This window comes from Phytophthora cinnamomi (assembly GCF_018691715.1).
Source record: "Phytophthora cinnamomi strain GKB4 chromosome Unknown Contig36, whole genome shotgun sequence".
Taxonomy (NCBI): domain Eukaryota; phylum Oomycota; class Peronosporomycetes; order Peronosporales; family Peronosporaceae; genus Phytophthora; species Phytophthora cinnamomi.
Window position 1 is genome coordinate 493,506 of NW_027150969.1, and position 26,937 is coordinate 520,442.

At 56.0% G+C, this 26,937-nt stretch overlaps 7 protein-coding genes across 8 annotated transcripts; 3 read left to right on the plus strand and 4 right to left on the minus strand.

The window, feature by feature from the left end:
• Positions 1-3,532: 3,532 nt before the first annotated feature.
• Positions 3,533-5,131, plus strand: IUM83_18806 (Metalloprotease family M17; the record flags this gene model as incomplete). The annotated part of the gene is made up of 1 exon (XM_067943823.1): positions 3,533-5,131. The coding sequence occupies one exon, from the start codon at positions 3,533-3,535 to the stop codon at positions 5,129-5,131; it is 1,599 nt and encodes a 532-aa protein (XP_067792275.1).
• A 92-nt stretch (positions 5,132-5,223) lies between these two features.
• IUM83_18807 (Avirulence (Avh) protein) lies at positions 5,224-5,622 on the minus strand (the record flags this gene model as incomplete). The annotated part of the gene is made up of 1 exon (XM_067943824.1): positions 5,224-5,622. One exon carries the CDS (start codon positions 5,620-5,622, stop codon positions 5,224-5,226), a length of 399 nt encoding a protein of 132 aa, XP_067792274.1.
• A 1,520-nt stretch (positions 5,623-7,142) lies between these two features.
• On the plus strand, positions 7,143-8,303 carry IUM83_18808 (BAG domain; the record flags this gene model as incomplete). The annotated part of the gene is made up of 1 exon (XM_067943825.1): positions 7,143-8,303. One exon carries the CDS (start codon positions 7,143-7,145, stop codon positions 8,301-8,303), a length of 1,161 nt encoding a protein of 386 aa, XP_067792291.1.
• Positions 8,304-15,741: 7,438 nt separating this feature from the next.
• IUM83_18809 (BAG domain) lies at positions 15,742-16,905 on the minus strand (the record flags this gene model as incomplete). 2 transcript variants are annotated; one of them, XM_067943827.1, is made up of 1 exon in its annotated part: positions 15,742-16,905. In XM_067943827.1, the coding sequence occupies one exon, from the start codon at positions 16,903-16,905 to the stop codon at positions 15,742-15,744; it is 1,164 nt and encodes a 387-aa protein (XP_067792289.1). The 2 variants fall into 2 exon arrangements, with proteins under 2 accessions (XP_067792289.1, XP_067792290.1); XM_067943826.1 differs by having other exon boundaries at positions 15,742-16,590.
• A 3,543-nt stretch (positions 16,906-20,448) lies between these two features.
• On the minus strand, positions 20,449-23,341 carry IUM83_18810 (Appr-1-p processing enzyme family protein; the record flags this gene model as incomplete). The annotated part of the gene is made up of 3 exons (XM_067943828.1): positions 20,449-20,756; positions 21,452-21,732; positions 22,299-23,341. The coding sequence occupies 3 exons, from the start codon at positions 23,339-23,341 to the stop codon at positions 20,449-20,451; spliced, it is 1,632 nt and encodes a 543-aa protein (XP_067792330.1).
• Positions 23,342-24,200: 859 nt separating this feature from the next.
• IUM83_18811 (putative serine protease family S33) lies at positions 24,201-25,768 on the plus strand (the record flags this gene model as incomplete). The annotated part of the gene is made up of 4 exons (XM_067943829.1): positions 24,201-24,235; positions 24,492-24,630; positions 24,732-24,809; positions 25,325-25,768. The coding sequence occupies 4 exons, from the start codon at positions 24,201-24,203 to the stop codon at positions 25,766-25,768; spliced, it is 696 nt and encodes a 231-aa protein (XP_067792331.1).
• Positions 25,769-25,844: 76 nt separating this feature from the next.
• On the minus strand, positions 25,845-26,660 carry IUM83_18812 (Pleckstrin homology-like domain; the record flags this gene model as incomplete). The annotated part of the gene is made up of 1 exon (XM_067943830.1): positions 25,845-26,660. One exon carries the CDS (start codon positions 26,658-26,660, stop codon positions 25,845-25,847), a length of 816 nt encoding a protein of 271 aa, XP_067792332.1.
• Between the last annotated feature and the right edge of the window lie 277 nt (positions 26,661-26,937).

Consider the following 26,937-nt stretch of genomic DNA (forward strand, 5'->3'; position numbering starts at 1 on the left):
CTGACCAAGTTTTTTACCAGCGCCTCCCTCTCTGCAAGTTTCACTTGTTCTCTGGCCTTCAAAATTTGCCCAATGCTGGTTTTGGACAGCGCAGTCTCCAGCTTTTGGATGAACCCTGCCCCGCCCCTCTCTTCGTCTGCTGCGTTATCAGTCGACTTGATACCACGGAGCGATCTCACGGCCGTCTGGCCCGTACGATCCAAGCCCTGAACATGCAACTTGGTCAACTTGCTCTCGGAAGCGGCTGCGGGCACCGCGGTATGATAGCGTCATTCGACACGACAAGCGTGAGCGAGAGCACCAGCAGGAGCAACCACTTGTTCATGATGTCCTGGTGAAGTGTGGGTACTGAACCGTGGTGTCGTGTGCGAAGCAATTTGGAAACTTGTGGTAATCTGTTGCTATGTTATCGACTGCGCTGCCAATTCGCGACAGGGTGTGGCGTTCAGGGGATCATTGGAGTCAGTAACCGGAAGGTAGGATTCAAGATAGATAGAGCGACGGGGAATACTAGTATACTTCACATCTTCCGGCTCCCAGAGACCTGCCCCTACAGTGCAAACGTACAGTCGCCATTTCGGTCTCCTACAGACCTTACCATGCACGTTGTATGCTTCTCATGAACGTTTTCCTCTTATCCCCACCTCTTGTCACGCTGCTGGTTTTCAGGAGCCCTGCAGTGATCTCTTGGTCCAAGCTTGCTGTGGACACAACTTGAAGATGCGGGAGGGACAATCCTGGTCCGGTTTATCAGTATGCTGCCTTTCAGTCTGATTGTCCAAAGCGGACTCTTATACTCCGAGTAGCAAACCAACAGGCCATGGGGATAGGTAAACTGACTCAGAGTCTAGAGACGATTAAGGCAACATGGGATTAGTTGGACCAATCAAAAGGTATTGATGCGGTGATAGTCTTCCGGAATAAGCCGACCGCCTCAGTTTGCGGTGATTTTCCTGGCCTTTCGGAGAGTAACTGTCTTTAAGATGACCTGCTCCGACGATCTGCGATAGAGGGCGGTTGTCTTAGTCTACATATATGGTACGGATGCTGAAATGGGGGGGACACTATTTGCAAGTCATGAACGCAGCGTCCGGCGCTGGATTACTAAGTTCGAGAAGGTTGGGGTCCGCTGAAAGAAACCAAATCGACGGGAACGCAGCAGCAAATAGCCACGTGGCATTAACCCATTCGGGCGACAGTATCTCTCAGTGCATCCCCCCCCCCCAATTGCGCATTGCTCGGGATACCATCAAACAGATAATGAATAGAGTCTGTGGTTTTTCGAGTGATAGATTGTATTATACTGATGTTGTATTGCGTGGCATGAGTGCCTTGATTAACTGAGCTTGGTGCGTTGAATAATGTAACCCTAACCGCTCCATACACTCAGCTTAAGGCCGCCTATTAGACGGACAAAATGAAGGAAACGGACAATACATGTCGGTGCTTTGAAAACGGTGCTTCCTGCGGTTTAGACAAAGAAGCTGTGTGGCTGCTTTCTGCTCAAAGCCACTGAAGAAGGCACAACCGTGGGTTGATGAGACAACACCGTGGTGATTCCAACGCAGTCGGCGTCACCACGGACACATATGACGGCGGTGTGCAGCCGATTCGAACGACATGGCATGTCATGTCGAGCGACCGATTTATCAGTGTTTCAAGGCCGTTTTAAAGGTGTTGAAGGAGGTACGTATCAAAATGCACAAAGTGGACGCACCTGATGTGCGGCACATCTCGACAAATAAATACCAGGAGTGCTATGACAACAGTGAAGCCGCGAAATATTAGGAATGTGGAGCAGAATCACTGAGACGACGTATCCATACAACATTCCTCTAAGCTTCCATGTAAAGTTGTACAGTACAGTACTGCACGTTGGCAAGCCCATTTGGCAACTCTGGACAAGCCATTACAAGGAAGCAGTGGTCCGCCTATACGGTAACTGTATTCACATTTTTGCGGTCTAGTCATTGGCGTGCACAGCAATTTTAGACCTCTAAAATAGAATTGTAGTTTACATAAATCGGGGTTGGGCGACTCCGATTTATATAATCGACTTACCATGAACACATGTCTGGTTTGCTGCATCCCGCCATTCTCGGTTGTATCAACGATGCAAATCCGAGGTTTAGCCCTCACAGAACAGACTTTTGCAAATCAGACTAAAGCCTTAATTCTGAGTTCACCCCAATAAAAACGAGTTTATAACTAAGCTTTGTAATCTGTTTTGCCAAAATAACGATTAACCAACGAAACTGTACAGTATTGAGCAACGGAGCGAAGAAGCCAGCGGGACGCCGTCCGATGGATATCGAGGCCTGCAAAGCAAAGATTCTGCCTGGGTTCAACGAACGCAATTCGGGCTCAAAGCGCACCCTACGTCGGGACCCTTGGTTACTGCTGGTGTTCAAGCAATATCACTGTCTAACCGATACGTTTCGGTGGTTCGACCCACCACAATGATGATCTGTGGTCTACTTCAGTGGTATTTCGTCCCGGCAAGTGCATGGAACGCCGTCATCTCGATCACCGGGATCTCAAGTAACGACTTACTTCACGACGACGTTGTAATGAAGCTATCAGCCGGTGCATCGCGGTTCACTGGCGACGAAGTTCTCATTGTGCGATCCTTTATACTGGCGACTCTCATGATTGTGCCCAAGTCCTGGTCAAGTTACTCATTCATGACGACCCACAGCAGCACGTGCTGCTGACCATCCTGCTTCTCGAACTTAATGACTCTTATGAACACTTTTCAGCGGCACACACCGCGATCTCCTGAACGACTGAGCTTACCAGTGCGGTTCCGGTGCACGAGCTCTGGCTTATCTATCTGGCAAGGCTAGGCGAAACTAAACGACAGCCTGTTGGTCCACGGGAAATTATCCTTCACTGCTCGCTCCAGAGCCGCTCAACTCGCGATCGGCGGCGGCGACGACAGAGTGGACGAAGAACGTGATCATAGTGACAGCGTCTCCGGAAAGGTGTTCTCCTCCACGTTCCAGTACGGCTACGCCGACTGAGTGCAAGGTTCCTTCATTGGAATGGCAGTCCTGTGCGAAGTCACGTCCGACGCTCTCCTCGCTCAAGTCACGACTGTCAGTGACGCCGGAGCTCTGCAGTTCATTCGCATCAAGTCGCCCCCTACCTCCTACTCCCAGGGCGCCTCAACAAGACTGCGCCTTGTAAGACAACCGCTCCTAACAAATTGCGCGTTGCCCCCATGAAGCTTCGCTGTTCGGCATGGCAAGAAGGAGCTCAATGGACTCGGCGTGGCTACTTGCAGGTGTCTTGCGTGCTGTCTTGTCATACATCGCGCCTCTGCTCCACGTGACATCCACCCGCCCGCGTCTCTAACTCCGTTCGTCGACAGGGAGAGGTGTCACCCTCCTGCATCTCTCCTCCTCTATGCGTCTCCACTTCAACGCGCGTGCCGTCCCTCCCCACGCTTTGCAATCTTCCGGCACGCACCACGTCAGTCTCCGATCCACCAAGCAGACCTCACTCCTCCTGCTCTTCCTCCCTCTTGTCAATGGTGCGCTTCTCCGCCCTCTCCGCGCTGCAGCAGCGCGTGAACCGCGTGCTGGTCGTGGGCGCGCTCGAGACGCTGCAGGCGCAGGGCGCGGCCGACAGCTTCCTGCAGCAGGCGCTCGTGGCCGCGTCCGCGCGCGGCGTGAGCTTCTCCGCGGGCGCCAACCCGCAGCTGCTGCAGCACGCGCTGGCCACGCTGCGGCCGGGCGCGGACAGCGGCGCCACGGCGGAGCTGCTGCTGGCCGCAGACGCCGGCGCGCTGCCCGTGACGCTGCACGCGCTGCCCACGCAGGTCTCGCGCGCCAACAGCGCCGCGCGGCCGCACGCCATATCGTCCTTCGTCAAAAGCCACAGCGCGCCCGTGCGCGCTGCAGACGCCGCAGACGACGACGACGTCGTGCTGGTCGTGCTCATGCTGCCGGGCCACACGGACACGTGGTTCGCGGCGGGCGCGGCGGTGGCGCGCGCCGCGCCGCTGTACGAGCACAAGCAGCAGCGCAGCAACGCGCTGCCCGGCGCCACGTCGCCGCGTGCCACGCCGGACAAGCTGCACGTCGTGTACCAGACGCCGCTGTCGGACGCGCAGCGCGCGCTCGTGCAGCACACGGCGGACGCCGTCCAGCTGGCCGCGCGCCTCGTGGACGCGCCGCCCAACGAGCTGCACTCGGACGCCTTCGTGGCCGAGGCGCGCGCGGTGGCGCAGCGCACGGCGGCCACGATCACGGTCATCCAGGGCGACGCGCTGCGCGAGCAGGGCTTCGGCGGCATCTACGGCGTGGGCAAGGCGGCCACGCACGCGCCCGCGCTCGTGTGTCTGAGCCACGTGCCTGAAGGCGCGGCCGCGGACGCCCAGGGTGTGGCCATGGTGGGCAAGGGCATCATCTTCGACACGGGCGGCCTGTCCATCAAGACGGGCGGCATCATGGTCGGCATGAAGCGCGACATGGGCGGCGCCGCGGCGCTGCTGGCCGCGTTCGAAGCCGCGTGCCACGCCAAGAACACGACGGACAAGACGCCGCTGCACGCCGTGCTGTGCGTGGCCGAGAACTCGGTGGGCCCCGACGCCACGCGCGTGGACGACGTGCTCGTCATGTACTCGGGCAAGACCGTCGAGGTGAACAACACGGACGCCGAGGGCCGCCTCGTGCTGGCCGACGGCGTCGCGTACGCCGTCAAGCACCTGAACCCCAAGGTGATCGTGGACATGGCCACGCTCACAGGCGCACAGGGCATCTCCACGGGCAACCGCATCGGCGCCATCTACACCAACGACGAGCAGCTCGAGGCCCTGGCCGTCAAGGCCGGCAAGATCTCCGGCGACCTCGTGCACCCCATGCCGTACGCGCCCGAGTTCCACCGCCCCGAGTTCAAGAGCACCGTCGCGGACATGAAGAACTCGGTCAAGAACCGCGCCAACGCGCAGGTCTCGTGCGCCGGCCAGTTCATCGCCAACCACCTGGGCGAGTTCGAGCAGACCGGCAAGTGGCTTCACGTGGACATGGCCTTCCCGTCCTTCACTGGCGACGACGAGCGAGCAACCGGTTTCGGCGTTGCCTTCATCCAGTCACTGCTCAAGGAGATCGACGGCGCTGGGTGGTAAGCGAGGGATTGTTGTTGACAAGGTTAATTTCCGAGCCGAAAGGGATAGGCTTGTGCTCTCATTCGTCTTACTGTTTGCTATTTTGTTTTGCCTCAGACCTCCTTTGTGGCCTTCTCGTGCTTGGCGAAGAACTTGTCCCATTCCTGATCACGTTGTTTCTGATGCAGGTGTTTCAAAAATGCGAAGTTATAGTCCTCGTCGATCTGGCGCCTCGGATTGCCCTTCGGGAGCGTTGAAGTGCTGTCTACAATCCCCATCCGACTTGCAAGCGCATCCGGCCTCACCTCGCGGGCAATCATGTCGTCGAAGTGGGAAGACTGCAACTTCGTTCCGAGCTGCTTGAGATCCGAGGTTCTTTTGAGACTTTCGAAGAGCTGAGCCAGGTCTCCGTCCTGTGTCCTCGTCTCCTTCAGCAGCTTGTACGCTTCGTCGTACCGGAACGGCTTCTTCGTGCTCGTCTTGTACCGTTCGCCATACCTGAACCACTCCAGTAGCTGCGGGTTGTTTGCTCTCCGAGCCGCAACAAGTTGAAAACGTCTTTCGGGTGCGTTCTGGACATCAGCCACATTTTGAACGCTAGGCTTTGAGCCCGAGGGCTCACCCTCGACGCTAGCTCGATGATCGCCGAGAGTCTTAGTACGTTCACCCTCTCTTCAATCGTTGTGCTGCGTTCGGTGTCCATAATGTCAATGGTCTTGTGCAAACGAAGCGATTGAGCAGCCGTGTCCGAGGGATGTTGTCGCATAGAGCAGCATTTGTGTTCGCAACGAAGAGCACGGCGAATAGCATGACGCCACGGAACGCGTGCATACTTAGTACTATTTTGATTCTTGGGTTACTGTCGTCTGAATCTCTTGAAAGTGCAGATGGACGCAAGTAGTGTGGCTGAGGAGAACCAGCACCAACGATTACTGCGTATGAAAACTAGGCCGTCATCAGGAACGAGCCGTGCGAGCCCACAACAAGCATGCTTGAAGAGAACGTGTGGAGAGGGGGCATGATCAGCGCGACCGTCACCAACACGCTCGCCAAATTAGGTGTGGAGGGCGAACCGTGGGGACTATTGAGACGAAAGGGATACAGGTCAGAGGCGAGAAAATTACGCATGTTGTAAGGTTACAATGTTCACGTCGGTATCCGTATCGTATTGTGATTTATGGTCCACGCACACCAATGAACTCTCTTCAAGCCTTTTCAAGCACCTCATTGATCCGCCGAAAATAATACTAACATATTCTGACGAGCGGGGCCGAACGCGCGGAACTTGATCACACCGCGGTATTCATCAGGTACTTATACAGTCATGAAGTCGATGTCTCTCGCTGGCAACAGCCCAACAGATATCATTTCTTCACAGTCCGCGATCCTCCCCTCTTCAACAACACCTGGACCTGTAGCTTCGGTAGACCAGATTTACAGTCATCCCTTTGGCGATAGCTGTCTTCACGCTCCTCTCTTCGTTCTTGGTAGCGTCGCTCGTCGATTCAAGAGCGCAAAGCGTTTGCTAGTCAGGCGCGCTTCGCATTCCAGCGTCATGATCGATAGAGACGTTCATTGTAGAATTTGCGGAAGCTGCCAACATACATAATCCATAAACGAAGGTTCCTAAAATTTACAACAGTTGGTGTTGGATCATCCAACTTGGATTATTCAACTTGATTCAGTCAACATGAGTCTCGATTCAGCCAATCGTACCTCTCTGTCCGCTCCAGCAAAGTGCGAGACATCAGACTGGTTCATAACCGCGGCGCAGATGATTGCGTTCCGCGCCAACCGTCTCACTGCGAGCGGTCCACTTGCTTCCAGTATGCTCTGGAACATTCGCGACTCGGTATCTCGAACGTCCCAGATCCGTCACACGTCGCAGGTTTCAGCCGTTGACAACTTCAACTTCTCTCACAATTGAATTGACAACGAAGTCAACAACAGCAGCAGCAACAACCACTACCAGTAACCAGTAACCCCCTACTGAGCCCCACCACCACAGCTACAGCAACTGCAACAGACAGCGATGGAGGCCCAGACAAACCACGAGAAGAGCCGCTTGGACGCTATCGAGCGCAAGGTCCGAGACGTGCAGGACAAGCTGAACTCGCGACTCCCCGCCCAGTTCCGACACGTATCCGCCCTGGTGTGCGGCGCCAAGTGGAGGCTGCAGGTGCTCAGGCCGCAGGACGCCGCTGCTGCCGTCAAGAAGACGCGCCTGGAGCTCGGCGCCTTCGACTACCGCGTGAAGGAGCAGGCGGAGCAGCTCACGCGCTGCCTGCTGGAGCTGGACGACGTGCTGAGCCACGGCGACGTCGACGTCCGGAGCGCGCGCAAGGCGCTGGTGCTGTTCGTACAACAACTGCTGCCCCAGGCCGACGCCTTCAAGGAGCGCAGCACCAAACTCAAACAGTTCGGAGAGGCCGTTCTGGCTGGCTTTGCGGACCAGGCGCCGTCGACGTCTTCAACGCCTAGCGACAGCGGCTCCGAGTCCGACGACATGCACGTGAAGTCGCTGTTCCAGGAGAGTGACGAGGAGGAGGAGGACAGTGCATCGGAGGCTGAAGAAGAGGGAGAGGTAAAGCAGGAAGATGACGACGACGAAGAGATGGTGAAGGCTGCAGACGTCGAGGAAGACGAGTCCACGGAGCCCGAGGCTGAGGTCGACGAAGAGGCTGACGACGAAGCAGAAGACGACGACGAAGCGGAAGACGACGAAGAAGAAGAAGAGCGGGAAATTGCACCGCCTCACAAGTCGCCGCGCATCCAGCCCGGTGGCGACCGGCAGCCCCTAGAGACCGACGTCAGCTCGCTGCCTGAGTGGCGGCCGTACTACCAGCTTCAGCGTCGACAGGACGGCATCTACCTCATTGCGCGCCTCAACCGCATCGACCCGCGCAACGTGCGCGTGCAGTGGAACGAGCACAACGGCGTGCTTCGGGTGGACGGCTTCCGGTTGCCCACGCAGAAGGACATCTTGATGTCGCGCCTCAGCGGAGCCCCGACGTTCGGTCGCTTCGAGATCGCCGAGCAGTTCCCGCGTCACATGCTCGACATGGAGGAGGCCACACAGCAGATTTTCGAGGACGGCACGCTGCAGATTCGGATGCCATTTCGCATGGTGCGGCGGCCAATGCGATACCGTCCGGCGTCGTTCTTCCAGCCGCAGGACTGCTTTGTCTGGTAAAGATGCCATACCACACCTTGTACGATAACGTAGATGGTAAACATGAACATGATCGATAATCTTTAAAAATCCATTCTTTTAGTAAGTTGGAAACATCCCAGGTACGCGAGGTACGAAGTGGATTATTGAGGTTCATGTAACAATGCGTGTCAAATTGCAACTAAGCCATTCACAAGCTCCATCTACATGAGAGAACAGGCCCAGCACCTTAGCAGCTGCGACCCTGCGTGCCGTCGGCCGGAATGTACCAGCAGTGCTTGGTCTGCACGCCGCCAACCTTGGTGCTCTGGAAGTTCTGGCCGAACTGCCAGTTGTTGTCGGCCGTGTGATACTGCATCTTGATCCAGTTCTTGGACGCCTGGAGCGACATGAAGCCGTACTCGTTGCTGCCGTACGTCCAGAGGTTCTTGACGTACGGGGCGGCGTACGCCGGGATGCCGCTGGCAGACTCCTTCTGGATGCCACCGCCGGCGCCGTTCTCGAAGAAGTGGATGCCCAGCGACGAGGAATAGTCGTGCTTCTCGCCGTGCGTGTGGCCGTTGAGCCACACGTGCACACCCGAGCCGCGCAGGATATCGAACCACTTCTTCATGTTGTACTCGACGTAGTGGTTGTAGGCGCTGTAGTGGCTGTTCACAATTTTCCAGGTAGCAGTAGACTGCTTCACCTTCTCAGCGATCTGGGCGCGCGAGCTGTCACCCCATGCGTTGAACTTAGCGACACAGCTGTCGTATGCAGCAGTATCACCTCCGATGCAGTACTGGTGACCGCGACCGACGTTGCGGCAGGTGGCGCTGTCGCCGTTCGAGTAGCCGTAGCACTGGCAGCAGATCTGACTGGCGCCGTGGATGTCGGCGTCGTTGGTGTCGATGTTAAAGATGTCGATGCTGATGCCGGTGGCGGCGTCCTCGATGCGGTGGACGTAGAAGTGGTCCTTGAGGATCCAGCGGTTGTCGTTGGGGCTCGTGTAGCTCGCCTGCCAGTTGAACTTGTTGTCGATGCCCTGCAGAATCGCGGCCGTGTTGGCGCAGCGCGCGCCGTTCTCGCACACGTAGCTGGCACCACCGTAGTCGTGGTTGCCCAGCACGTTCACCCACGGGATGGTCTTGATGTTGGCGCCGTTGAACTTCTCCTCGAACGTCTGCGTGAACTGCGAGTCACGACCGGAGGCGCTGTTGATACCCGTCCAGTAGAAGTTGTCACCGTGGCCGATGATCACCTTGGGCTTGACGGGGGAGTTGCCAGCCTGGGTGTTCATCAGGCTGGCCACGACGTCCTCGGCGACCACATCGTAGTTGTTGTACGAGTTGGTGCGCGAGCAGCATGAGCCCTTGTAGGGCGTGGTGCCCCAGTCACCGATGGCGAAAGCAGACAGCGGGTAGGACGCCTGGGTGGGGTCCGTGGCCGCAACCGAGCCCGACGGGGTGACCGGGGTGGACGTAGATCCCCCCTGGACGACACCCGACACAGCACCGGGGTTGGACTTGGCGGTGCCCTTGCCGCTCTTCAGCCAGCAGGTACCTCCGTTGTAGTTGGTCCAGGTGAAAGCACCGCAGCCGCTGCGGCCGGAGCAGATACTGCAGCAACCGCTGGCCGAGGCGCTGTTGGCGCTGCCGACGTCAGTGCCGCTGTAGTCGACGTTGTTCTCCAGGGTGGGGCACGTCGAAGAAGACGACGTCTGCACCACGCCGGACACGGCGCCGGGGTTCGACTTGGCGGTGCCCTTACCGGCCTTCAGCCAACAGGTACCACCGTTGTAGTTGGTCCACGTGAACGCACCGCAGCCGCTCTTGCTGGCGCAAATGTTGCAGCATCCGTTGGCCGAGGCGCTGTAGGCGCTCCCGACGTCGGCTCCGCTGTAGTCGACGTTCTGCTGCAGAGTCGAGCACGTCGCGGCATCCGTGACGGTGACACCGAGCAGAGCGGCGGAGATGAACAAAAGTTTAGCGGTCAGCATGGCTGCTGGTTCTCTAAACGGTACTGGCGAGTGCTAGTGAATTGGAGAATGAGAGCATTAGTGTTGGGGGTCTGAGGACGAGGACGGGAAAGGCTTCACAGAGGGCTGGTCTGCTACGCTCCCATGTGTTGAATTTCGGCACTTTGATGTTGGTACGCGAGGAGACTATCCCCATCGCTTGCGCAGAGTGTTGTGATAGCCAGCCACTTGGCCCTTGACGACAGATTTGAGCCGATCTCTGCCAGCTCATCAACAGTTGCAAACGCACGAAAAGGATCGGGTTGCGTGAGAAATGCTGCCACCTGGCGTCGCCGTCAGGGCATTCGCCGTGCCGCAGCGAGAGAGCTTCGGACGTCAAGACGATCCGCAATCCTGCGGCCATTGCATTGGGATCCACAAACAGTAAAGTGGTCATGCCACCGGAATCCTCCAGCAACTTTGCTGGACGATTAGAGGCGATTTTTCCCAAGACGACACTGTGATTGGGACCATCGTCGCGCCGAGAGTTCACGCAAGCAAGCTCGTTGCCTCCTCCGCCCACCAGGGTCTGCTTGCATCTGACGTTGAATCGGGTAGCCCAGACACGGACAGGTGGCTGCATAGGAAAACGTGAAGGATCCAGTACAGCATCGTTGACACGTTGGGGCAGTCACAAAAAGTGCGATCGCGCTCGACATCTCAACGTCGCGCAAGACTGGACCGAATTTGAGGTCAGAGGTCAACAATGCCAACGGCGGCGTCGACAGCATCGCCTTCTCGCCGTGCTGACTGCCAGCCTGAGTGGATATTTCTACATGTACCTGTATCTCGCTTCATCTGTGATGGTGCTCGTTAAACGCAAGACAGAATGGAGCGATGTCGACGAGAGGTTTTTCGTCATGAAGAGGCAGGTTCTCTTGCTACCGGTATGGAGTACACGTACGTTGCATCGATTTTCGATGCAGAAAACTGCTAGCTTCGTCTGTAAGCATTTAAAACCGAAAATCCATTTACCACTTGTACCTAGTTGCCTGTCAGCTTAGGCGACAACAAACGTGTGGTCGAATTCATGTTTAGATTCACGCCTTTGACGCTATCTACACAGCATATTATCAATGAGCTGGCGAAAATGGATAGCGCCGTATTATAAATTACTCGCGCGAAGCGATAGGCATGGCAATACAGTATCTCATGTGGGAGGTAAGCAGAGTTTGTCCTGAATGCGCTTACATGCCGCGATAATGATCAAAACGATAAAATTCTAGGACACCATTGTAACCATTGTAGCCTTTCAGCGAAAGGCTATCACGATAAGAGTCGTCTTTCCTAGAGCACATGCACTGCATAAGACGTGACGGATGGAATGCATAATAAATGTAGCTACTTAACGAAGACATAGACATTATTCTCAAAGGCCGAGTAGCGTACAACGTTCATATTATTCGCCTAAGGGTGCATCGTTTGGCGGTCGACGCGAGCAAAATAGTGTACGATCTCTCCTTTCATAGAAACCAAGTTATATCCTCAGCCTTAGTATTAGCAAAAATACATGTGCTGAGTACAATATTCACAAAAATGCAACATGAGAGTGCCGACAGAAGTGTCGAAATGAACATGTTTTGACTAACGCATTGTATGGATTTTCTCAATTGCATACTGCTTAGAATCGCAGTCATTGATGCGTCCACGGTGGTTAGTTAACCCGCTATGAACAGAACGAGTGGTTGTCTCTATGAGAGACCTCTAGCTCGATCCCGTAGACATTTACAGGTTGGGGAACGAGAAGCCGGCTGGGGCAGCCTCGCAACCAGCCCCGGGGGAGTTGCACACCGAGCAGATCTGCGAGTACAGCGAACGGCTGCAGCCGTACTTGGAGCGCGCGCACGCGGCGCTGTTCTCGTAGCACTTGGGGTTGGCACCGGTCAGACTCGAGATCGACGGCAGGGGGCTCATGTTGGCGTTCCTGCCACTGCTGACCAACTGGTTGTACGTGCTCACCATTTGCGCAGCACGGTTCGAGTTGGCGTTCTGGTCACCGGGGTTCTTCCAGAAGTCGAGGCTCTGCTCCACCTCGAATCCGTGGCCGGTGTTCTTGGCCTTAAACTCAATGCCGCCGGCCTGGCAGAACTGCTGGTAGTTACTGTAGCCCATCTTGGTGATACCAACCAGGTCGTCAATGTTCAGGTAGCCCAGAATCTTGTAATTGTACGTGCAGTTAATGCCATCAGGCTGCGTTCCCATGGGGCACAGGCCTCCGTTGTACTGGGCCCTGCACTCAGCCGTCTTGTCGTTGCGGTACTTCTGGGCGCACGAGTTGGGGAACGAGCACCAGTAGTTACCCGGGTACGGAGCACGCGGGTCTGAGCCCTGCGGGTTGCAACCAACGTTAGGTCCGATGTCCTGGGCGCCGCCAAGGCCGTAGTAGAGCTTGCAGCTCTGGGGCAGGTCCGAGCCGGCGTTGGTGCACTTAGCGCCGTCCATGGCCACGAAGTCACCGTACTCAGGGGGGTTGTGGTTCGCGTAGTACTTGATGCTGGCCGTGGGCTGCACAATGGTCATCTCGTAGAACACGACGTACTGCATGTCGTTCTTGCGGTGGCACTTGACCGACTGCTCGTTCACGTTGATGCCCTCGGCCTGCACGTACATAAGCGCACCCTCAACGGACGCCATGTTGACGGTGTCCAGGTTATTCATGTACTGCTGGTCCGTGGTGGAGCCGTACTTGGACAGCCACTGGCTCACCTCCGGGTGCCAAACGGGAGCGTCACCCTGAACTCGGGCCTGGATGACCTTGACAGGCTTCATGTGCCAGCCACCGCTATTGTTGTTGTTGTTGTTGTTGTTGTTGTTGTTCGAGGAAGAACCCGAAACAACGCCCGAGATGGCACCGGGGTTCGACGAAGCCGATCCCTTGCCGCTCTTCAGCCAGCAGGTGCCACCGTTGTAACTGGTCCAGGTGAACGCACCACACCCACTCTTGCCGGCGCAGATCGAGCAGCATCCGTTCGCGGAGGCGCTATGAGCATTGCCAACGTTGGTACCGCTGTAGTCAACGTTGTTCTCAAGGTTCGGGCAGGTAGAGCCCGACGAGGTCGAGGAACCCACAACGCCCGAGATGGCGCCGGGGTTCGACGTTGCCGTTCCCTTGCCGCTCTTCAGCCAGCAGGTACCACCGTTGTAGTTGGTCCAGGTGAAGGCACCACAGCCGCTCTTGCCGGCGCAGATCGAGCAGCATCCGTTGGCCGAGGAGCTCTGGGCGTTGCCAACGTTGGTACCGCCGTAATCGACGTTGTTCTCGAGAGTCGAGCAAGTCGAAGAAGACGACGCCTGGACAACACCAGAGACGGCGCCTGGGTTCGACGAACCCGTGCCCTTGCCGCTCTTCAGCCAGCAGGTACCGCCGTTGTAGTTGGTCCAGGTGAAGGCACCACAGCCGCTCTTGCTGGCGCAAATGTTGCAGCATCCGCTGGCCGAGGAGCTCTGGGCGTTGCCAACGTTGGCACCGCTGTAGTCGACGTTCTGCTCGAGAGTCGAGCAGGTCGCGGCGTGAGCGACGGCACCGAGCAGGCCAACGTAGGCAAGTACAAGCTTGGCGTTCACCATGACGAGTCGGCCTCTGTAGATACTAGCACAGGCGAGTAAATTTGAGAATGAGAGCACTTTGGCGCCGAAGTCGGAGACGAAAACGGAGACGGGAAAGACTTCGGAACTTGCGTGCTACGCTGCCATGTGTCGAGCTGCACTTGGTAATGCCAGGTAGCGGATAAGGCTATCCCTGGGTGGGATAGATGGGGCTTCCATCCACCTGCTGCAACAGTGGCCAGAGGCCAGCATGGCGAGCACAACGCGTAAAGGTTTACGCCGTAAACCGGTGCAGCCTCTGTACAGTATTCAGTCCCATACTTCAACGCCATCGCAAGCTACTATTCTCAAGTTCACGATACGTACACGATAAGTACACGATACGGCTTTGTAATGTGCTGCGAGAGCCTAGAAACAGCTCTTTCTGGAATAGTTTCAGTACATTGAAGGGAAAATCCAAACATATTTTTATATTTTATAATGTTGCAAAGGGTTTTTACTAAATTTAACAGGTATGGATTGAGGAAAATCTGACATGCCTGTCAACATATCTTATCACTGCTCGTGCCTTGGGCTGATTTGGCTAGAATTTCTCAGCCGAAAGTATCTATTCCACGAGGTTGAAACAGTTTGCGCACTCTTTTGTTGAGGAAACGTGTTCACTTGAGTACTTATTTCTCCTTGCTGAGAGCCTTAGGTACACCGTGTCAAAGAGGGCATGCCAGAGTGCCTGTTTGTAAGATCTCGAGGGATTGTGGAGTCGACCGAGATGCGACATCTATGAACCGCGCCACATGACGACCAAGAACGACAGACGCGAACAGCAACACACGATTCAGGGTCTGCACCGGGACATGTACAGTGAGCCAACGCAGACATTCCCACAACAAAACCTACGTTACCCCGCGCAACCGGAGTTCTCCTGTGAATCTTGGTACAACAGCACTACAGCAGACCATCGTCATTGAGGCTTTCACGCCCGAGCAATAAGTCGCCCCCATCGTTGCTCCGCTCACGGTACGATTTGTTTGAGTGCTTCATTAGGGTTAATTTTGCAGTCAGCACACGGTAAAAGAGCCTGTGTCTTCTCGACCGCACGCCAGACGGTGTGTTGCGGGGGCATAGACAACCCACAATGGCAGATTTCTTGCAGCAACATCCAGGGATCCCACGAGCTGTCGTCAGCTTGGGCCTGAGCGGGGCCGGATTGCGCTCGAACAGCCAAAACGTCGGGGTTTGTGAAGGAAGCAGTGAACGCTACAGTATAATTTTGGTCGTGGCAACAACTTGTTTTAATGGATTTGGGCATTTTGGGCGCAACTACTACCCTCTGTGCTTGCCTTTCCGCTGGAACGAGTGCAATTTTAAAAAAAAATCTTCATTATTAAGTAAGTGGCAAACCGAATTCAGTACCATATGAGGGAGCAACGGATCAAAAGGAGCGCGGCAGAGGTCGTCACAACGAGCCGTCTGACCGAACAATCGCCCAGATATGCTGTAACTTGCAACAAACAGCCAACTGTAGTTTCGCGTTGCCATCTCGACGACCCGGATTCTTAATCGTTGTATCATTGCACACGACGCTCTATGCTGTCTTCCATGGCGTTGTTCGCGTCTTCTCGCGCGCTGTACATGTATTTGCTTCCGTATGCGTAGTGCACTGACGCCAACTCGGACATTCGCCTTTCCATTTGGACCTCGTTTTAAATTTATTAAAATATAATCAGAGGCCAACTCACCGTGGAACGCTGGTTAACTGTGGTATGGTTTTGGCTGATGCGAAAGAATGTCGTAAGGTAAAAACCCTCAGTACTGAACAGTATGTTCATGTCGAGTATGAGAGATCTATCCTATTGTATAGAGCAAGCCGCCTTACTTAACTACAGTACTCTACTCTCGTAGCCATACGGTACGTTCTTACCGGACAAAGCAGTCCTGCGGCTGAAAGAACGACGCCGGACGGTATCGCATTGGCCGCCGTACCCCGCGGAATGGCATGCGAATCTGCAGCGTGCCGTCCTCGAAAACCTGCTGTGTGGCCTCCTCCATGTCGAGCATGTGCCGCGGGAACTGCTCGGCGATCTCGAAGCGGCCGAACGTCGGGACTCCACTGAGGCGCGACATCAAGATGTCCTTCTGCGTAGGCAACCGGAAGCCGCTCACCCGAAGCACGCCGTTATGCTCGCTCCACTGCACGCGCACGTTGCGCGGGTTGATGCGGTTGAGGCGCGCGATGATGTAGATGCCGTCCTGTCGACGCTGCAGTTGGTAGTACGGCCGCCACTCAGGCAGCGAACTGACGTCGATCTCTAGGGGCTGCCGGTCGCCACTGGGCTGGATGCGCGGCGACTTGTGAGGCGGTGCAATTTCCCGCTCTTCTTCTTCTTCGTCGTCTTCCGCTTCGTCGTCGTCTTCTGCTTCGTCGTCAGCCTCTTCGTCGACCTCAGCCTCGGGCTCCGTGGACTCGTCTTCCTCGACGTCTGCAGCCTTCACCATCTCTTCGTCGTCGTCATCTTCCTGCTTTACCTCTCCCTCTTCTTCAGCCTCCGATGCACTGTCCTCCTCCTCCTCCTCGTCACTCTCCTGGAACAGCGCCTTCACGTGCATGTCGTCGGACTCGGAGCCGCTGTCGCTAGGCGTTGAAGACGTCGACGGCGCCTGGTCCGCAAAGCCAGCCAGAACGGCCTCTCCGAACTGTTTGAGTTTGGTGCTGCGCTCCTTGAAGGCGTCGGCCTGGGGCAGCAGTTGTTGTACGAACAGCACCAGCGCCTTGCGCGCGCTCCGGACGTCGACGTCGCCGTGGCTCAGCACGTCGTCCAGCTCCAGCAGGCAGCGCGTGAGCTGCTCCGCCTGCTCCTTCACGCGGTAGTCGAAGGCGCCGAGCTCCAGGCGCGTCTTCTTGACGGCAGCAGCGGCGTCCTGCGGCCTGAGCGCCTGCACCCGCCACTTGGCGCCGCACACCAGGGCGGATACGTGTCGGAACTGGGCGGGGAGTCGCGAGTTCAGCTTGTCCTGCACGTCTCGGACCTTGCGCTCGATAGCGTCCAAGCGGCTCTTCTCGTGGTTTGTCTGGGCCTCCATCGCTGTCTGTTGCAGTTGCAGTTGCTGTGGTGGTGGGGCTCAGTAGGGGGTTACTGGTTACTGGTAGTGGTTGTTGTTGCTGCTGTTGTTGACTTGGTTGTCAATTCAATTGTGAGAGAAGTTGAAGTGGTCAACGGCTGGAAAACCTGCGACGTGTGACGGATCTGGGACGTTCGAGATACCGAGTCGCGAATGTTCCAGAGCATACTGGAAGCAAGTGGGCCGCTCGCAGTGAGACGGTTGGCGCGGAACGCAATCATCTTCGCCGCGGTTATGAACCAGTCTGATGTCTCGCACTTTGCCGGAGCGGACAGAGAGGTACGATTGGCTGAATCGAGACTCTTGTTGACTGATTCAAGTTGAATAATCCAACACCAAACTGTTGTAAATTAAATCCTAAAATGTTTAGGAAACTTCGTTTATGGACTATGTATGTTTACATTCTGGCATTCTACAATACCGGTAAACGTCTCTATCGACCATAACGCTGGAATGCACGCGCTTCTAAGTTTGCTATCAGTGCAGCAGGAACAATGCCTGTCAGAATGGAAGAGCGGTGGACCGCACGAGACGTGTATTTTATGAGCTTGATGAGTCCGCCATCTCTCATAGATAGTTTCCTTCGGTGTCTCCCTTGTGTCTCGCGCGAATTACGACTGGAGGAGTTAAATTAGACGACGGGATGGAGTGCCAGCGTAAGTGCCGCTGCAGAGAGATATTTGGGGGCAAAGTCGCTAGTGACTGGAGAAAAAAAAACACTAATTTTCACCTCCTCAGCGATTTTTTTTATTTAAAAGTTGCTTCGTATCAATCACCTTAATGCTGTTGACTTGACTCCGATAAAAACAAAGGAATCAAGTGGCTTCTCATTCCAGAATCGACAACATGGTGACTCGCAAATGTGGCATTGTCGGCGTGGCAGGCAACGCATTCTCCATCGGCATTGACACGAAAAAGTCGGTGAATGGCTTGAAGGTCGCGATGACGCAGAAGAACTTGGCCGCGATCACATGTGATTCGAAGGAGTTGCAGCTCTTCATGGCGAAGAAGGACAGTGTGTGGCTGACGGAACGTGATTTAATGGACGGCTTGACGGATACCAATGGCATGACGCAGCTAGAGGATTCTGAATTGTGTGGGGTTGGCTTCTCGGAGGATGATGATCTGCGGGTTCAACTGACAGCAAGAAATGACAGTTGGGAAGGGCCCCGGGCATGTGTTGGTTAGAGCCCTGGAACTTCGCAAATAGAAGCTTCGACAGCGAACTAAGGTGGCCGTAGGTGATAAAGACGGAGAAACGACACCTGACACTCCCAGTTTGATGATGACTGGAACTCGCTTACCAAATTCGTGCAGCTGTGGGGTCGTCGCGAGACTTATCTGGTCGTAGGAACCGTATTGAAACTAAATCCTAAGCTATGAATTCGACAGCAAGCATGCTTTCTCTTTCGTCGACGACACTTTTCCATTGGTTTTAGCTGTAGATAGCAGTTGTACTAACATTTCAATTGATTTTACCAGATGGTCGTTATCGTAGAGATAGACTCTAAAGAAAACAATAACACGATGAGAGAAATGTAGATCACATCCCAAAGAACTCTATCGTTAAACTGACACTACAGTAGTTAATGGATTGGGGTGGCCTGGATCGGAATCCAATCTACTCTTACCCAGTGATCATTTCCGAAATAGCACGTGCGAGGAACAAGGTTGATAGTGCTCCCATCCCTAGCCATAAAAATCTTGGTACGCTAATATGTCTTGCTGCACTCCCAGTTTCTCCACAAGCATTTTGGAATCCGCCCGAGTGAGTTTGACTGGGGTCTCCTTCGCCGCGGTCACCAGCTTCTTGATATCAGGATCCGTCTTTAACGCGTCAGGGGTTTCTATGCAAGTTTTGATGAGATCGGGCTCTTCCGCGAGATTCTTGATCTTGGTCAGACCAGGATCGCCTTGATAAACCCCTAGTCTTTCTGTAGCGCTCCCATTGTTTTGGTGAGATCTCTGTTCTTCGCAAAGGTGGTCTTCAAAATGCCGAGCACAGATTCCATGCTGCCCCGAACTTCATCGGCTTCATCCGCCGCGTTGGTAGCACAGCATGACTAGGACTCATATTGGGCGTTTGGAAGTGGCGTTTCTCGCTTCGCTGGGAGGTCTGGGAGGTGATTTTGAAATGTCTGACAGCTACTTCATGTTGTGACGACAGCTACGTGAGCAATTCCAAGAGAAGCAAGAATTCCAAGTTCCAAGAAACCTATAATGGACGACCCCGACCCACTGCACAGCATAACTAAGCGTACCTGGGTGTTAATGAGTACGGTGAGAACGCCTGTACGCACGTAGATCTTCCTCAGATGTGCGCCGCCATGTTCAACGCAATCCCTTCGTAATCGATAAAATGATCGACTTCAAGACTACGCTTGCGATGCTAAAAAAAATAGCAGTGCGGCGTTGGTCTCCAAAGTATCTAGCGCAGAGCACACGTGGACAAAAGAGCAGCAATTCTTGCGACAGCCGTGAAATTTGCCGTCCGACTAACTTGAGCGTAGGGTTTCCAAATACGTGACGCACTGTTGATATCCTATTTCACTTCCCTCCACCGTGTCTCGCTGGTAGATTCTACGCGAAACCTCGTCGACGCCAGCACGATACAGTGAATTCCAAATGCACGTGATGTAAAAGTGCAGCTTGAATTTGGTGGCAAAGTCTTGAACTGACCAAATAATCGCATACGCCGTGCCCAGTTCTCGTGCCTGTGCGAAGAGATAAAGCCATCAGGTCTGTTGCAAAAACTTCAAAAGGAGTCGGGTTGCAGATCCGTCTAAGCGCCTCAGAGCTCGCAATGACAACGCGTACGGCGCCAGAATCGACAAACAATGAGAACCCGTTGAGACCGTATCGGTCATGCAAATGAATATGCGGCAAACTGACTGGCAGGAGACTTTCCGGTGACGATATTCCCCAATGTGAAGGTGTACGTGAGAAACTACACGGGTAGTCCACTCGTTAGCGCCAGTCGTATCACTTTCAGTATCAGTCCTGCTGCTCCAACGCACAGCCACCGAATTCGAGCCCACCGCTGCTGAAAAGCCGGAATTACCACCGCTGAGAACGCAGTCGCGGGTCCTACTGCTACTTCCGAGCTCACCTTCATGTTGGTGGGAGAGCTCTTGCCCCAGCAGCTTCGAATCTCATGGTTGAAATCGCGCAAAATTAGTTGCATAATACTCGACGCAACTGCAATTAGAGTACACGGTATGATTCAACGTGAAATTGGTGTCAATCTACCTTTTGTCTAATGACCACGGTCTACTTTGCATTGTGTCCAGCGTATCCGTTGCGTCTTCGACGATTTCAACGCCATGGCACTGGAAGGGGGTTTCTGGCTTCTCCTCGTTCACGCGCACTAACTGCATTCCATCTTGAAGTGCTAGCTGATCATCTGGAATACGCAGAACACCGGTGTTGAACCCGATGCCCACCTCCAAGATGACGAGCTTCTTGCGGAAATGTTGCACCGCCATGACTTGATCCAGCCATTGCTCAAATCGGGCGGTCGTCTGCCACTCCGCTATTCAGAAAGGTGTCATCTTCTCGCAGGAAGGCGGACATGTGACCTCCACACTTCAGGCACCTCAGGAGATCCGCCGGGTTTCCAATCCGGTACGTGTCCGGGTTGAAGCTTTGGAGCCCCTTCTCCATGAAAGGCTTGCTGCCCCACACGCTTTCCTGGGAACACGGCTTGGCGCACTGAATACGTCCGAAGTCTCCTTGACCGAAGCCTTCTTGCTCGAAGAGACCGTCGACGTTGGTCGTTTGGATGAAAGGGGAGCCCGCCCCCGATGCTCGAACTGATCCACGATGGCCTTCAAGTGCGAGTACGTCGGGACGGTGCGATAGCGCATCCAGTCAAACCAGATCATGCTGGCGTTCTTGAAGTAGAACCCCACATGAGTGGTTCGTCCCAGTCCCGGAACGCGATGAAGTTGTACATCGTACGAAAACCCGACAGAGCTTTGCGTACAGTCGGGTGGAGTCGAAAGTAGCGCCCTGCCGAGGCTGAAAGATCAGCCCCAGCAGACACCAACAGATAGTCCGCGTCCGGCGTGCGCTCTCCACGGACGAAGCAACCGGAGCAGGAAGTAACGCGACAGCACTAGGGCACTTTGGCCGGTCGTAGTCGAGCTTCAAAAAGGTGTCGAAGATCACGTTCCACCCCTTAGTCTGCTGTCGGTGCGCTGCCAACCACGCCAACACGCTGTCCACGGCCAAAGGCTCCGCCAGTTCGTTCGGGAATGCAAATAGTCCCGTCGAAATGCACGGAACTGCTATCGACCCGCGCTCTTTGATCTTCTCAGCTATCGTCATGAGCAGCAAGTCCAGTGACCGCGTGCAGCACGACAGAAGCTGTTCACGCTCCGAAGCAGTCGGCGTTGAACCGCGACGCAACTGCGGGCCGACAGTGTGCAGGACGCAGTTAGCCGGTGGTGCGAAGCCCGGCATGATCTGCGCGTGGTCCTTCGGTTCTTCGTGTGCTTCGCGGGACATGAGGTCGTGGCACGCCGCTCGCAGACGTGGTGGATCACGTTGTCGATGCACTTGTGCGATGGCTGGAAGCAGACAAGCAGCTCCGAATTGGCGGCGTTCACGATGGCCGTGGCCTTGAGCGTCGTGATGTCGCCCTTCCACAGCGAAATCTGCTCGAACCCGCGCGCGTCGGGCGAGTTGGACGGCAGGATCGTTGGAAGTTCCTGGGCGTCGACGACCGTATTTCGGTTCTGGAGCTCGAGCACGAGTAGTTTGTCCATTTGTGCGTTCAACTCCTCGCTGTCAACGCAGTCGTCCGGTGGAGGACGCACGACCAACAAGTGAGCACAATTTCTCGGACTTCGGAGCTGGTGGCGTGACGGAGATGGCGCAGTGAGTGACTCGCCTCGGCTAATTGACGCGAGACCACCGACCGGAGCAGCGTGTTGTAGTTTGACGGTGACATGTTTGACTTGTGTAGATTAGGGAATGACTCCATCCTGGACTGTGATCGTCGAGCTGAGCTTCATATATGCTCCGTGGATCGTAATCGTCTCACGAAGGTGGCCGTTGGCAACGAAAGACAAGTACATGTACACTTCCGCATGTAAGCTGCACGTGTGAAATGAACTTGGTCGTGGTCACATGCTGGTTGAAGCGGCCTCGTGCGCACACAGCACAGTTGAAATGGAGACTGACGCCAATGCGGTGCACGTGAGCACAGCGGCGAGAAACGCTCCCAGACTCTAAGAGTCTTGCAGCGGGATGCCGTTCACCAGCTCGAACACGCAGCAAACGAAGTCGACCACGATCTCGATGCCCACCTGCCACGAGCCGGCCAGCAGCGTCTCCTCCCACTCGCCGACGCCTCCGCCTTCGCTCGTCTTGAGCCAGCCGAACCTCGAGTGATGTGTATGAAGAAGAAGATGGACGTGGAGCAGATGATCGCGATGTACTCGGAGCACATGTCGGCATGACTCTCGGCGGCGTGGAAGTGCAGCAAGCTCTGGTGCGAGTCGAAGATCGTGGCTCGACGCACCAGTTTGCTCGGACGCGTGGTTTGCACCTCATGTCCAGCTACGGAGTTCGGCAGGGGGAAAGTGGCGCTGATCCCGCGGACTCGCGCTCGAATCGTGGACACCGGCTTGACTTCGCGTCTCGGCGCCTGCTTGAGCGTATGCTTAAGGTGCCAGACCTTGGTGATGCGGATCACGTGCTCCAGCATGCCCAGCTCCAGGAAACTCCTCACGGACGACCCGGACTTGGCGTTCTGCAGCAGAACCAGCCGCACCTGCGTGTTGATCAGCACGGTGGGCACGGCGGTGAGCACGTAGATGTTCCGGAGGTGCGTGCCGCCGCGCTTGAGCGCGACTCGCTTGATGATCGTGAGCACGACCGACTTGAGCACGACGCTCGCAACGCTGAACTTGAGCGACGCGAAGCTGCTGTCCAGCATGTCCAGCGCGCTGCAGACGTGCACGAGACTCGCGGCCAGCATGGCGACCACGGTGAAGTTCATGGATCGACCGACGGCCTGGACGTATCGCCGCCAGTACGGGGCATTGTTCACATAGCCCCTCTCGACCCCTTCCAAGGTCTCTCGCTGGTAGACTCGGCGTGAGGCTTCGTCGACGCTCGCGCGGTACAGCGAGTTCCAGAGGCACGCCAAGTACAGGTGCAGTTTGAACTTGGCGGATAAGTCGTGCGCTGTCGAGACGGTCGCGTAGGTGCCGCCCGTGACCAAAACGTGCACGAGCGTGTAGACCCCGCACGTCTTCGCGATGAAGCGAGCCACAAGCTGCGAGACCGTCCACAGGGACTCGTCCAGGTGGTGGAAGTTCCGCAGCGACAGCGCGTAGGGCGCGAGCAGCGAAATGCCGTGGAAGGACGTGGACACGTAGACCGTCATGCTGAGCCGCGGGCGGCAGGTCCGTCAGTACGTTGCCCAGGGTGAAGACGAACGTGAGGATCCACGCCAACGGACCGCTGGTGCACGCCGGCCGACCGGCCGCCTCCCAGCACAGTCGCCGAGCCCGTTGTCGCCGAGTTGGCACCGCCACCTGCTTGAGCGACGGACCTGCGGTGGACTCCTGTGGAGTGATACCGGCTGTCTTACAGCTCTTCATCGTTGTGCGGTGGTGGTGAGTTGGAGTCCATTTTCTCCATTTGCTGGCCTGTGTATTCTTGGTGGTGGTGAGTGTTACTTGTCCACCGTGATTGACTTGCCTACGAATGCGTCACGTGCTTCGTGTCTGCGAAGCCTTCCTATCGACACCTATCCTGGCCATTCGCACTACTACAGGGAAATGGTTGGTACGGCGCCATCGCGACGTCGTGTCAAATGCCAGAAGGGATCCACCCGCACGATCCTTTGCGACCAAAAATGGATAGATGAATTCATGGATCCCTCACGTTGTGCGCTGGCAGGCAGCTATTGGTCGTGTGCGGTCCGCACAGTGCGGATGAATCCACGAAGCTCACGCACGATACGATACACACTAGCAAGTAGATGAACCATTCGCTGGAAGATTGCCACGAAAACTTTTTTCCACTTTGGAGATGAGAAAAGTCAAACGTTGGTGTCGCTTGCTCGTTTCTGCTCGTTTTCTGGCCAACGGACTCCACCACGTCTGATTCCGGCACCGCCCTTCTCTTGGTTTCACTATACCCTGACCTGATTCCACCGCATTAAAAAACGGTCGTGTGAACGGCGCGCGGGGCGTCAGATCCCCTCTTGGCGGCGAGGGCGCAGGCAGGCAGGCGGCAACATGCTCAGCTCCGTGGCGACCGCGGCCTCGAAAGAGTGAGTACACAGCGTATCCCTGTCGCTCATTCGGCAATTCTCACCCGGACGGCAACACGGAGAGAGAGGGTCTTATACTGGAGGGCGGTTAGCACCATACAAATGGCGAGCTTCCGCGTGCCCGTGACCTTCCTCTCGACGTGGGCCGCGTGGCGCCTCGCCGCTTCCGAAATGTGCACACCACCTGTGTTGCATTACCTTAACTTTTACCCCCATTTTCAACTAACCGGGTGTGTTGCCGCTCTAACCGTTGCAGGAGCTTACTTGATGACCGCCGCCGCCGCGCTGATCTCGGGTTGCGCGCTGCTGGCCGCGCGCGGGGTCACGGGTCCCCGCCCGTCATGACCAAGCGCATCGTGGCCGGCAAGTCGGAGCTCAACGAGTTCATGACAAACGTGCGTACCTTAAAACCTCAACCCTTTTAACACCTACCTAAACGGTTAACACCCCTAACCAACGTTCTCCCCGGCAACATGCCCATTTCCACCCATTATAGGCCCTCCAGCCTATTCTGGACAGCTACACGCCTACGTGGTGGACCAACTCGCACATCCAGTGCTTCCTCACGTTCCTGGTGCCGCAGTCCCCGTGCAGTACAAGAGAGACATCTTAACTTTCAAAGACGGCGGCCAGGCCTCTCTGGACTGGGCAATCGAGGCAACCCCTCTCCCAGGACGCCCCATCGCCATCATCATGCACGGCCTCGTGGGGTGCAGTGACAACATGCGCTCGTTATGCGCCGAGGCTCTGGCCCACGGGTTTCGGCCCGTGGTGTTCAACAAAGAGGCCACGGCGGGTTAAAACTTGCCACCCCAAAGTTGCAGGCTTTGGGGGTGTGCAGGACCTGCAACACGCCATCGCCCACGTGGAAAAAACTACCCTAATAGTGAGCTCTACGGTATCGGGTGCTCGGCCGGGGCCGGGTTGCTCTGCAGTTACCTGTGTGAGCTCGGGGACGAGTCGAGACTTCGTGCCGGGGTGCTCATTTCTCCCGGTTACAACGCGTTCGACCTTTTGCCGCGGCAGGATCAACCCGGTGTACGATTTCCTCATGACGTTCACGTTGAAGTCATTTTGCTGCGACACAAGGCCGAGCTGGAGGACGTGGTGGACGTCCCGGCCGCGCTGCGAGCCACCAGCATCCGCGAGTTCGACCGGCACGTGTACATGAAGATGCACGGGTACGCGGACCTGGAGGCCTATTGGCGGGTGAACAACCCCATGCGAGACGTGGACAACCTGAGCAAGCCGCTGCTGTGCATCAACGCGCTGGACGACCCCGTGTGCACCAAGGAGACCATCCTGTACCACGAGTTCCGCAGGAAGCCCAACGCCATGCTGCTGGCCACGGGCGAGGGCAGCCACTGCGCCTTCTTCGAGGGCAATTTCCAGCTCAAGTCGTGGTGCAACGAAGCTGCCATGACGTATCTCGACAGGCTGCGCGAGTTCAACGCGCTGTCGGTGGTGGCGTGGGTGTTGGTGGTGGAGTTGTCCCGGAGGTCCCGACGACGGCTGCGACGGCGTAGACGCTAACGAGAGGAAGGAGGGTGCACCGTTATCGTGTTGACCTCCCTAGATCCTGACTGTATAACATCCATATCAACTGTGCCTAGTTTTTTTTTTCTTGTTCGTGCAGGGGTTTGCGGTTTACTAGTTGGCGAGACCGCGGTAGCCGTCGTCTTCGTAGTAGTCGCACGTGTACTGCGCTGCAAGCTGCAGCGGTGGACGGGTAGCCGGGGATTCCCAGCGGAGCGATGACGTTTCTGCCGGCCGAACCGGTCGAGTTCAAGGGGACACAGCGGAAGAAGCAGGCGAAGAAGCTCATGAACGCCGAGGCAGGCTCGTTCTTGTTGGCGTCCGAGCTCTTCACGGTGTCGAGCGTGTCGAACGCGAAGGCGGACTCCCCACGTTTCGTCGCATCGGTGAACTCTCCGGACTGCCGTCGATGTAGTCCGGTCCGATCGCTGACGCAGTGACGAATCCTCCCTGAAGAATTGCCATGCGCGTCCGAGTCGGAGTCGGTGTCCGAGTCCTCTCGAGCCTTTTTTATCGCCTCGCCAAGCAACTCTGACAAGCGTCGAGCGTCCGTCTTCACCTCGTGCATCTTGCTCTTGACAGCTTCACGCGCCGCCAATTTCTCCTCCCGTTCCTTCATTGAACGCTCAAGGGTCTCGCTGGTCTTCGCTTGGGTAAGTATTTCATCCTCGACAGCATTCATCCATCGCTTGCGTTCCAGACTCGAACGCGCTCTGCACTTGACGTGTTTGCCGGGAACTACGTGGATGGAGAACTCGTTCGCAGAGGTTTCGTCTTCTCCTTCGGCCACTGTGATTCCCACAAGTTCATACACTGCGACGGGAGTTGGGGCTTCTCCGGATGAAATGGCCTGCGACTGGTTCGCGTACACGAGCCAGTGGGAGCCCATGACGACGCAGTAGCGTCTTCCAGAGCTTCAGCGGCTTCATCTTCATGGTCTTCTTCTTCTCGGCGGATTTCTGCGGGTCCTTCAGCTTGAGGTACCCTCCATGCGAGCTCCAGGGATGTAAGGCAGCGTGGCGTCACGTGAGACTGTGTTTCCGTGGTCTCTTTCGTCGTGGCAGCAGTGATCGCAGTTCTCCAGCGTGAAGCTTCGTCCGCAGTGGTCGCTGTGCATTCCAAGCAATAACGCCGCTACTCGTTTCGATGCGGAAGCCTGTGCCTTC